Below are 12,662 nucleotides of genomic sequence, written 5' to 3'. Positions count from 1 at the left end.
CGGGATGCTGAAGGCGAGGGAAGAGAAGGGGAAGTTGGATGTCAAACGTGTTAGCAAATCTTGTATGAGAACATTTTACTAAATGTGAAAATTAGGTATGTAAAGAGAGTACGGTAGATTATTTATCAACCTCACAAACATAAACGTTCAATATTATTTAACAATAGTCTTGTATTGATATTCTGCAGCTATACACACACTTCAATTGCAAAATGAGAAAAACTTATGCTTAAATCATGCCAATTATGTTGAAGAATAGTGGACCTCCTTCACAAGTAAGTCACTTCAACACTGTCAGCTTTAAAATCCAAAGGCAGTAATGCACAACACCAAAAATAATAATGAAATAATACTCCACTACTTCTTTAATGATATGTTCGTTCATTTCATTCACCTACACTGCATTTGTGAATTGCAACTTAAAAATGCTCGAAGCAAAGGGACCTCTGGCATATGCTACAGATTAGAAACCACACACTTTGACATAATGAACAAAGCACACTACGAAAGTCACAGAAGTATTTCAGAAACCTCTTGCTCACTCCACTGCACAGCACTTCACGCTTGGCATTATGGGGTTGCAGTGGGATGGAGCCAGTGACAAAAAAGCAGTGCACACGAAGTTTAAATGCTGTATATCAGGAAGATCATAAGCGAATATTATCACAGTTATGGTCCAAATTTTAGTGTGGGATCAATTGCTGGAGCTAATGACTTGCAAGTGTGCTTTCTTCTACTTAAAATATGAGGTCAAGATGGTAATGTTTCCTTGTTAGATGCATCCAGTATCTCAGCACTCTAGTTTTACTGACGGCACTGTGTGTCGATGATGTATGAGGAATGTGGATTTCTAAGATTTAACAGAGAAGCCTCAATCCATGTCCACTGCAGAGGAAGACACAGGAAATCATTTTAACAATGTAGATGAAATAGGCAATTTTTTCATTCAGTACCTTTTTTTCCAGTAGTGATTAAAGTGTTTTTTTCCACATTTGTAGATGCTCGAGTCATTAATATTTTGTGTGGATGTTATAAGTTCACAAAACTCGCCCATTATAGCACCAGCTATGCTACTGCAACACTGATTCTTTTTAACAAGTGTTGAAAAAGTTTATTCAGGTGCTTCTGGTTCAAAATCAGCATCAGTGTCAATATGGATGGGGTCAAGACTACATGTAACTGTTACCACTAGTTAAGTCTACAGAGATCACAGGAATATTTTGCAGATGATACTTTGAAAGGATGCTATAAACTCTTCTTGAAATTGGAGTAATTCTTCATTTCCTTATAAGTACATAACAGTAAGGAAATCTGCTTTGCAGAAACAGATAAGAACTGTTCTGAATGTCCTTAAGTGCCACTGACAACGCAGGCTACAAACATTTCAGGTTTCATAAATCGTGTCATTAAATTTTTCGAATTCAGAATGAGCGTAGTGCCTAGAAATTGAGTGAACAGAACTGATCTGAAAGTTTATCAACTCAAACCAGATTGTTGGCAACTATGTGACCTGTTTGGACATGTTGCATTTATATCTATGTTTTTGTCTCACTCCCTTGATGAATTTTTTGATAGGCTGAGGGACTCTTCAAGTCTTTCAGTATTCCCCCCCCCCCCCCCCAAGTCTTTTAGAGCTCTTTGAGAGACTTCCCTGACTTCTCCGTTAAAATTATAGGTCTATGCAAAATTAAAGAATGTTATAAAAATGGAATGTAGTCGAATTAAGTCGGGTGATGCTGAGGGAATTAGATTAGGAAATGAGACACTTAAAGTAGTAAAGGAGTTTTGCTATTTGGGGAGCAAGAGAGGATATAAAATGTAGACTGGCAATGGCAAGGAAAGCGTTTCTGAAGAAGAGAAATTTGTTAACATCGAGTATAGATTTAAGTGTCAGGAAGTCGTTTCTGAAAGTATTTGTATGGAGTGTAGCCACGTATGGAAGTGAAACATGGACGGTAAATAGTTTGGACGAGAAGAGAATAGAAGCTTTCGAAATGTGGTGCTACAGAATAATGCTGAAGATTAGATGGGTAGATCACATAACTAATGAGGAGGTATTGAATAGAATTGGAGAGAAGAGGAGTCTGTGGCACAACTTGACAAGAGGAAGGGACCGGTTGGTAGGACATGTTCCGAGCAATCAAGGGATCACAAATTTAGCATTGAAGGGCAGCGTGGAGGGTAAAAATTGTAGAGGGAGACCAAGAGATGAATACACTAAGCAGATTCAGAAGGATGTAGGCTGCAGTACATACTGGGAGATGAAGAAGCTAGCATAGGATAAAGTAGCATGGAGAGCTGCATCAAACCAGTCTCAGGACTGAAGACGACAACGACAACAACAACAACAACATAAAAATGTAAGGGGCGTTCAAAAAGAAATGAGCCACACGCATAATTACAGAAACCAGTACCTGGCTGTTGAGACACTTGTCCCACTGTGACACAAGGCAGTGAATGGCTGTCTCATAAAATTCCCAGGGCTGCGATGTTAACCCGTTTCGCACGTACAACTGGATGTCATCGTACGAGGCGAATCGTTTGCCCCTCAGAGCCTGTTAGAGAGGACCAAAATTGGCGTAATCACAGGGAGAAAGGTCTGGACTGTATGGAGGGTGGCTGAGAACCTGCAGGAGCGCCGCAACTGTGTTGGCTGAACGAGGCTTTGCATTGCCGTGGAGCAGAATGACCTAACGGGTGAGAGTGCCTGGTCATTTTGATTTGATCGCTTGGTGAAGGGTGGTCAAGGTTTGCAAGTAACGCTGGACATTCACTGTTGTCCCGTGCTGCAGGAAGTGAATCGAAAGGGGGCCTTCTCGATCAAAGAAGAACGTCAGCATAACCTTTCCTGCATTCTTGTGGACAACGACGTCCAGCTGTACGTGCGGAACTGGGTAACATCGCAGCCCCGGGAATTTTATGGGACAGCCATTCACCGCCTTGTGTCACAGTGGGGCAAGTGTCTCAACAGCCAAGGTCAATACTTTTAACATAGAGGTACTGAAACTCACTGGCAGATTAAAACTGTGTGCCGGACCGAGACTCGAACTCGGGACCTTTGCCTTTCGCGGGCAAGTGCTCTACCGACTGAGCTACTCAAGCACGACTCACGCCCCGTCCTCACAGCTTTACTTCTGCCAGTACCTCATCTCCTACCTTCCAAACTTTACAGAAGCTCTCCTGCGAACCTTGCAGAACTAGCACTCCTGAACGAAAGGATATTACGGAGACATGGCTTAGCCACAGCCTGGGGGATGTTTCTAGAATGAAATTTTCACTCTACAGTGGAGTGTGCGCTGATATGAAATCTGCCAGGGAGTTTCATATCAGCACACGCACTGCTGTAGAGTGAAAATTTCATTATAGAGGTACTGGTATGTGTAATTATGCCTCTGGCTCATTTCTTTTTGAACGCTCCTTAAAAGAACTAAGCAATATTATTTGGAAGACCCAAATACAAGAGATATTTTAATGTATTGGGTACTTGAATTAATTCTCATGTTTGTTGTACAAAAACATAAGTTTATTTTAATGGCACTGTATAAGACAACTTATGCACCTGGTGTCCTTCAGTAGCTACAATCTTTTTCCACTTTGTGTGTAAGAAATGGATTCAATGGTTTTAAAAATTCAGGTTCTTTTGATGTGATCCACTAATGGAGTCAGTTTTTGACATTGTTAAAAGATGTGAAGCGTTCTTAAGAAAGGCCATGCTGCTTGGACTGAAAGAAGTGATTATCAGAAAGGGTGATGACAAGTGAACATTATGGACGGGGAAGGAAGTCAAGCTATAGAAGTCGCTCCCATTTCTACTTCACCTGTTTTGCAACATGCAGTTTGGCATTGTCTTTATGTGTAATGGCTCAGTCATGTGTCTCAACGTACTGTAAGCCTTTGTCTTTCTGTGCACCCTTCAAACTGTGTAATTGTTTTTTTAAGTGTTTAGCATTCACCGTTTGACCCAGTTGTGACTGCTCACGATACACCACAGTGACCAGGATGCATTCTGGCACTTGCCTCAAACTTGTTGTCTTTGAAGTGCTGAAACCAAGCTCTGCAGTTTGTTTCCAGCATAGCACATCCTCCATATGCTTCCACAAGCAAACAGTGATTTTCTGCAACAAATTTCTTGAAATGAAAGCAAATGCTATTTTGTAGGTATAAATCCAACATGGTCAAGACACTAAATATGCATGTTCTTATCACTCCACTCAAATGCCACACACACATCTGAAAGCCCAATTTTTCTAATTTTGTAGGTCTCGTGTCATTATCTGCTGTGCTGCACTGGTACAACCACTGCTCTCTCTTTGTCAGCAGACTTAATTCAAGCTTCCAACCCAAAATTACGTCTTCACTGTACTTATAGGTCCTATATAATTTGCAATTGATTTTGTTGTTACACTATATTTTAGCCTCCTCTGTAATACAAGGGTTATAATGTGGATACCAGGTAATGATCATCACCATCATCGCCACCGTCATCGTCATCATATATCTCATACTGGATACAAAAAAAAATTGATGTCCACTATCATCAGCTTTCTTTCCTGCTTATAGTGCAACTGGCAGCAGCATGTAACCTGGTTACGTGATGTGCTGCTGGCATTCACGCAAGCAGGAAAGATCATCATAGTGAACGTCAATTTTTTGTACCCTTATGAGATCTACAATGATGATTACTCAGTATCAAGACGATCACTAGACATCACAGAATGACCTGAAAATAGTGTAATGTGACACCAAAATCAATCTCAAATAAAATAAGACTTACAAATAAAGCAATAGACACCATCCTGTTTACTCATGCTTCACAAACATTCACAACTGCACAAGTGGAACACAAGAAATGGTTATAAGCTTCATTTAACTGAAGTTCTGTACATTATCTGACATTGCGTGGTAAAATTCACTCACATTCTACCACAGTTGTAAAATCGGTGTCTTGGCCGATGCAGATGTGCTCGCTTAATGTCGAGGCGAGCGCTCCACCATTAATGGCTGATGTATCTATCTCCACTAAATAGCTGCTGTTTGGACTTCTACCTAGGACGCGGTTACCCGATTGGCCTGCCTCGTCTGGTGCCAAATATTTCTGGAGAGCTTTCTGCAATGTTTCCTCCTGCCACAATACGATATGTCAATGCCAAGAAAAATATTACTGTATTAGGTTAGTGCACAAGTTTGTAGTGTTTTTCCATCATGTAATAAACACAACAGATACACATAACAGAGACTTTGGTGATCAATAATATATTTTCCTTCAATATTTACAACAGTCTGCCAACGCTGGGGAAACTTTTTGATTCCTCGACTGTAGAAATCGCGTGGTTTTGAGGTAAAGAATTCACTGAGCCACGGGTGGAGTGCATTTTTGTGCCCAAAAGAAGTTCCTTGAAGGTTGTTTGTTTGAGAGCAGAAAAGGTAAACGTCTGAGGGCGTAAGACCACGTGAATAAGGTCAGTGTGCAAATGCTTCCCGATCCCACTCCTGTACAGTGTTTTTTGTCAGTCTCGCAGAATTCAATACTTACTGTGGAGTAGCATCACTCCACGCAGTCTTCCTGGTCACTGTCATTAGACTGCATCAGCAAGACATCTCAGCTATTGACAATAGATGTCGGCAATGATGGTTACGTACCAGGAACCGATTCATAGTACACTACACCATCGCTGTTCCATCTGATGCATAACATTATCTTTTGTGGATGACTGCAGGTCTTTGTATGGGATGTTGCTGCTTTGGGCTCAACGGCTCCTCTCTTTTCCTTGTGTTAGCATAAAGACACCATTTTTCATCACCAGTAATGATACAGGACTGGAATGATCGGTGTTGTTCATGAGCCAACTGATGAAGAGGAAGCAGAGATGCATATATAGAGAACTACTGATTTTTTGTGATTTTGGCTTAGAGCATGTGGTATCCAGACAACTGATGTTTTAATCTCCCCCACTGCATGCAAATGTAGCTGGATGGTGGAAAGATCACAGTTTGACACATTTGCCAGTTCTAGAGTACACTAACATGAATCTTAGTGGATTAATGCTTTAAACAATATTCATGAAAACCTGAATGTTTTGCTAGAAATAGAGTCACTAATATCAAAATAATGCTCCTAAAATGCGAAAAACATTTTCTTGATGTGCTCTGCCCAATGGCATTATCCTCACACATGGTGCAATTGTTTCTATAGGTCTCTGCCACTGTCACTCCTCTATCAAACTAGAACAGAATAAGCTGAAAATGTTCCTATTTATCCACTTGGCAATCCATTTTCTAACATTCATAGCTTCACTCATTTTTTTCAAATGACAAAATGATAATACTTAAACTCAAATAGCAACAGTGAACTTCAAAGAAAAAAATTAAAATTGGAAAATAAAAACATAGCAACCAGTATGACAATGTGCACAACAAAAACATGACAAGCTCATGCACCAACCTAATAGATGCAAAATTAGTAGCAGACTTTGAGCTTCTCTGTGAATTTATGGTTGTTACAAATCTGCAGAGATCTGAAGATGTCTTTCTTCTGTAGCTTCCAATCCAATTTTGGTAACCCATTCCAAATGTTACTATCACTTTCAGATTCAGAGGAACTATCAAGTGCACTGAAGAGCCAAAGAAACTGGTACACCTGCCTAATATCGTGTAGGGGCCCCGCAATCACGCACAAGTGCCGCAACATGATGTGGCATGGACTCGACTAATGACTGAAGTAGTGTTGCAGTGAACTGACACCATGAATCCTGCAGGGCTGTTGATAAATCCGTAAAAGTGCGAGGGGGTGGAGATCTCTTCTGAATAGCACATTGCAATGCACTCTAGATATGCTCAATAATGTTCATGTCTGAGCAGTTTGGTGGCCAGCGGAATAGTTTAAACTCGGAAGAGTGTCCCTAGAGCCACCCTGTAGCAATTCTGGACATGTAGGGGTGTCACATTGTCTTGCTGGAATTGCCCAAGTCCATCAAAATGCACAGTGGACGGGAAAGTATGCAGGTGATCAGACAGGATGCTTACATGTCTCCTGTCAGAGTCGTATACAAACGTATCAGGGGTCCCATATCACTCCAACTGCACACGCCACTCACCATTACAGAGCCTCCACCAGCTTAAACAGTTCCCAGCTGACATGTAGGGTCCACGGATTCATGAGGTTGTCTCCATACTCGTACACGTCCATCCACTCAACACAAATTGTAACGAGACTCGTCCGACCAGGCAACACGTTCCCAGTCATCAACAGTCCAATGTCGGTGTTGATGGGTCCAGATGAGGCTAAAGCTTTGTGTTGTGTAGTCATCACGGGTACACGAGTGGGCCCTCAGCTGCAAAAGCTCATATCAATGATGTTTCGCTGAATGATTCGCACGCTGACAATTGTTGATGGCCCAGCATTGAAATCTGCAGCAATTTGCAGGATTGCACTTCTGTCACATTAAAAGATTTTTTTCAGTCATCGTTGGTCCCACTCTTGCAGGATCTCAGCATCTTTTTCCGGTCATGGCAACGTCGGAGATTTGATGTTTTCCCAGATTCCTGGTATTCACGGTAGAAGCGTGAAATGGTCGTACGAGAAAATCCCCATTTCATCACTACCTCGGAGATGCTGTATCCCACTGCTTGTGTACCGACTATAACACCACGTTCAAACTCACTGAAATCTTGATAAGCTGCCACTGTAGCAGAAGTGACCGATCTAACTACTGCACAAGACGTGTTGTCTTATATACGCATTGCTGACCAGAGAGCCGTATTCTGCCTTATTCCATACCTCTGTATTTGAATACACATGCCTATACCAGGTTCTTTGGTGCATCAGTGTATGTCTCTTGCTGAAATACAAGACTACAGCGTTAAACCTGCTTACGTAGGTGTCCTACGTCTGCTGCTTTCAGAGTCTGTAGACAAATTATCACTTACTTATACATCAAATAATGTGTCCTCACTGTCACTGTTTGTGACTATCTCCGCAACTTCTTGCTTGGTGCCATTGGAAGGTCTAAAAATTTACTTCACAGAATGACGCTGTTACACAAATCCTTACAAACAGTAAGATGTAAAGCGATGTCAAATGTAACAAAACGAGATCACAACAGACAAAATATTCCAACAGAATCAAGTGACCAGAGCTGTGAAAAGCTACTGATATAGTGGGCAGAAATTCTGATATTTGCTTAAACCTGTCAATAGCACCCAGTTACCTGAGTGGCACTGCGTCAATATTAGTCATCAGCATTCAGGGGTCAGCAAGGAGGCTCGAGTTAACTCACTGATAATGCTAAAGGAAAACTCCAAAGCCGCACTTAAACTTGCCACTAGCACACGGAGAGTGGCGGAGCGACACGAGATAACTTGTAAACAGTACTCAAAGATTTAACAATTACTGCTACAACTCTAGAAGCCACTCACTCACCTCCTGTACCTGTCAGGTGAATTACTACGTTCTCTCTTCCTGACGGGCGGTGGTGACAACCTCGGTTCTCTACTCTTGTGACGTCTTTCACGTGGGGAGTCGTCCCTAACCCTCCTCGGCACATGTACGTCTTTCCTAAATCTTCCTTCTTCCTCAGCTGGTGGCATTCTCTGCTTTCCTCGTGCGTGTTCGTACCTGTGTAACATGAGTCCTAAGTAACAATTGGAGCACTGCTGAAATGAGGGGGCCTAGGGGCAGTAAAAATCATCATAATTATGTAACAAAGCACAACAATAAAATAGATATCTAAACCAATTAAACAATGATGAAATACAGGGCGATTCAGCTTTATAAAGGATTTAGAAACTGTCCTCAATTTTATAGCAAAATATATCGATTTGATGGCACATTTGCTGATACTTGTCTAGTACATCGACTGACTTCCCTTATAGCACAAGTAGTGTTATTCTGTAAATCCACCAGCATTCTCACAATATTGCAGTACACCTTGTCTTCAAGTCAGGTCTGTTGAGTGTGAGGGCCACAGATTTTCAGAAATTAATTGACCGACAATGAACTCGTGGAGCGTCGTCATTGTTTCATTGGAGATGTGACACTTTACCACCATCTTGTTGCAAACAGCAACAACATTCATTCATTTCAGGCATGGTTATAAATTAATTTACAAAGGTCATTCATGGCAGGTATGTTTTATCTTGTGATAAAGTGATAACATAAGAATTCTGCACTGTGCACTGAACTGGTACATCAGTGTGTATTTGAACGCCAACATAAAATAGGTTTCCATTACAGGAAGTCAAGGTAAATGTTAAATGAAACATAGGCATTGGAACTCTGTGTAAATTTATTGTGCACGAGGGCAAACCAAATGAAAATGAATCAAAATAAACTACCACGGTTCAGAATAGTCCCCTGGTGCATACAAACAGCTTTGCCATCAATGTGTGCCACCTGTTGCTGAAACACCCTGAGGACATTCACCCTGTTTGCAAAGTGCCTCCCACACAATGGTTTCATAAGGTCGAAATCGCACGGATTGAGGTCTGGTGAGTAGGCCGGGTGAGGGAGGATCCATCTTTTACCACGGTCGACCTGACACTGAATGTTTCATGCGCTGGTAGTGAGGCATCCTCGTATGTGGTCGCAATCTGTAGATTGATTTCGGTAATGTTTGGCGTGGGCTTTCAAACGTATTTACTGCGATTACGGTAATGCCACACAATACCACGGTACATCATAGTTGTCATGGCTACTGGAATGACCCTCACATGATGACAGTATAAACAACTAAAATACCAGTTGTGTTAAAAATATTGGTCCAACAATTCGCTGCCTAAATATGGCACACCATACTCCAATTTTTGTGGGTGGTGTCTCACGCAATGTGTGAATATTACTGGCAGCCAGTCTTCTGGCTGTTAACGTATCCATTTAAGTGGAAAACACTTCTTCACAGAAAAAAACTGCAATTCAAGTTATTATCCACTCTGTTAGGACTGAATCTCTTGAACCTTGACAACAGGTGACATGCTTTTCTGAAGGCAATGGGTGCAGGTCTCAAACTACTTGAACTTGGTATGGTCACAACCTCAGACATTTTGTGGCTCTGTGGCAGGTTGAATAAAATGCTCCAAGCTGTTGGGACAGTCAATACAATGATTTACCAGGAGATTGCAGCAGTTTGTTGAAAATGTGGTATTATGTATCGATACCGCCCCACAGGCATCGCAAAGTTGGCAAATGGAATTGCAAGTATCCATTAGACATCGATAGTGTTCACGCAGGATCTGGTGAACCCAATGGTGCACGCCCACTGAGCCATGCCTCCAGCAAGCTCTGGGCTATGAGCACCCTCTGCTGCTGCAATATAGGACAGCCGGTGGCAGCAACTTAACCAACACACTTGGAGCCTCTTCCCTACGATACCACTGTTCGTGTTTAGTGCAGTGAGTATCACTGTTATTGACAATGTGATAGTCAGACTTACTTTTTGCCACATAATTTGTAATGAGTCTTCATTCACTTGAAGAAATACAAGTCAAGTAAACCTTCTGTTTGCTGTGTTAACTTGTTCACTGATCATTTATGTTCCTGTCCAGCTTTCCTACAATAGTTGCTGCACCATTCTGTAGCCCATCTCTCCTTACCGTTGCGTATGAACACACTCAGAAAATTCTGGTGTTATCACACGAGGCTGGTGGATTTGACCTTCCATTAACAGTTCCCATTTCATGAAAATGTTTCACTATGTCATAAACTGTTGTTTTCCCTGGAATGGGAACATTAGGGAACATCTCTTGGAACAACTCGACACACTGCAAAGTAAGCTTCCAATCATGCAAACCTCTGCACTCCTGTGAGCACTGTGGAGCTGCCACCTATAGCTGTGACAGTGTAAGAAGATCTGCGGCAGCTCACAGCACAGAATTGAGAACTTTTTTGGTAGGGACGACGCAAAACGTTATTTTGGATGGAGGGTCATCGTCAGATGTACAAGTAACTTCGGGTGTGCCCCACAGAAGTGTGTTGGGACCCTTGTTGTTCACATTGTATGTTAGTGACCTTGAAGACAATATTAATAATAAAAATCAGTTTTTTGCAGATGAAACAGTTGTCTATAATGAAGTATTATCTGAATGATGCTGCATAAATATTCAGTCAGATCTAGGTAAGATTTTAATGTGGTGCAGAGATTAGCAACTTGCTCTAAATGTTCAGAAATGTAAAATTTTGTACCTCACAAAATGAAAACATGTATTATCCTATGACTATAGTACCAATGAGTACCTGCTGGAATCGGCCAACTCGTACAAATACCTGGATGTAACACTTTGTAGCGGTATGGTATAGAACGATCACATAGGTTCAGTCATGGGTAAGGCAGGTGGTATATTCAACTTATTGGTACAATATTGGGGAAGTGCAATCAATCAGTCTACAAAGGAGATTGCTTACAAATCACTTGTGTGACCAGTTCTAGAATACTGCTGAAGTCTGTGGGACCCATACCATATAGAACTAACAGGGGATACTGAACGTATACACAGAAGGGCAGCACAAATGGTCACAGGTTTGTTCAATCCGTGGGGGAGTATCACAGAGATGCAGAAGGAACAGAATTGGAAGACTCTTGAAGACAGACATAAACTATCCCAAGAAAGTCTATTAACAATGTTTTAAGAACTGGCTATATAATGATGACTCTCCGAGTATACTACAAGCCCCTGCATATCGCTCACATAGGGATAGTGAGAATAAGATTAAAATAATTACTGCACGTACAGAGGCAGTCACACAATCATTCTTTCCACACTCCATACAAGAATGAAACAGAAATTACCCATAATAACTGATATAATGGGACATACCCTCTGCCATGCTGCTCACGGTGGTTTTCAGAGTATAGATGCAGATGTGAATGTTACCAGTTTTCAACTGTGAAGTGCAAATGGCTGCAGGTGAAAACAATAGCTGTCTATAGACAATAGCGACTCATCGCCACGGAGACAGTAACAAAATCACGTTATATTATTGGTCGAGATAGGCTTGCGAAGCAGCTGTACCCAGCCCACAGCAACTGTCAGGGATCTGCTTACACAGACTCAACTGTGGCACTAGCGATGTGTAAACAGTGACGGAATGCTGCATTACTACACACTGTTTCCATAGTTCAATACTATGAACAACAGTCTAACAACTGACTACACACAAAAATCATTTTTATTACTTTTCAAATGAACTGTGTAAATATTTATGGTTCTGACTTGCCCGAATCGCCCTGTAGTATGGTAAGCTACAACTTACCTTTCACAAATATCACGATATACAGCACATTGTAATATTAAATTATATTCTGTTTGCCCCCCCCCCCCCCCCCCCCCCCCATATGAACACTACTGCTTGCTAAAACACACCAGTATACACAATAAATACATTTTATAAGAAAGATCATCATAAGTAAATAATCCTACTTCTAAGGAACTGTAATGCCCTTTTCAAACTCATACAATTCAATACAAAAAATCACTTTATTAAAATTTAATTCTCACTATGTCAAACAAATTCCAGGAAAAAGTATACCCAAAAGAAGGAAAGAAAGAAGAAAAAGTTACGGAAATCTAGTATTTCCGCACCTATTGCACTCGAGAAGACTTCCATACACCATAAAGTTGGGAACGCGCATTTAATAAGATCACTTGGCAAAAAAAAAAGAAGATGGTCA

At 41.2% G+C, this 12,662-nt stretch overlaps 1 protein-coding gene across 5 annotated transcripts in view; it reads right to left on the bottom strand.

Moving 5' to 3' along the window:
- The window catches only part of LOC126424964 (zinc finger matrin-type protein CG9776-like), a 278,906-nt gene that overhangs the window by 199,155 nt on the left and 67,089 nt on the right, over positions 1-12,662 (bottom strand). For all 5 annotated transcript variants that reach the window (XM_050087838.1, XM_050087837.1, XM_050087839.1 and 2 more), the window contains one exon: positions 8,420-8,614. In XM_050087838.1, the coding sequence (XP_049943795.1) occupies positions 8,420-8,614 (195 nt within the window). The remainder of the gene's footprint in view (positions 1-8,419; positions 8,615-12,662) is intronic.

Source organism: Schistocerca serialis, chromosome 10 (genome assembly GCF_023864345.2).
Source record: "Schistocerca serialis cubense isolate TAMUIC-IGC-003099 chromosome 10, iqSchSeri2.2, whole genome shotgun sequence".
Lineage (NCBI taxonomy): Eukaryota > Metazoa > Arthropoda > Insecta > Orthoptera > Acrididae > Schistocerca > Schistocerca serialis.
Note: the sequence above shows the minus strand (reverse complement) of the source record. Positions and strands in the feature narration are given on the sequence as shown.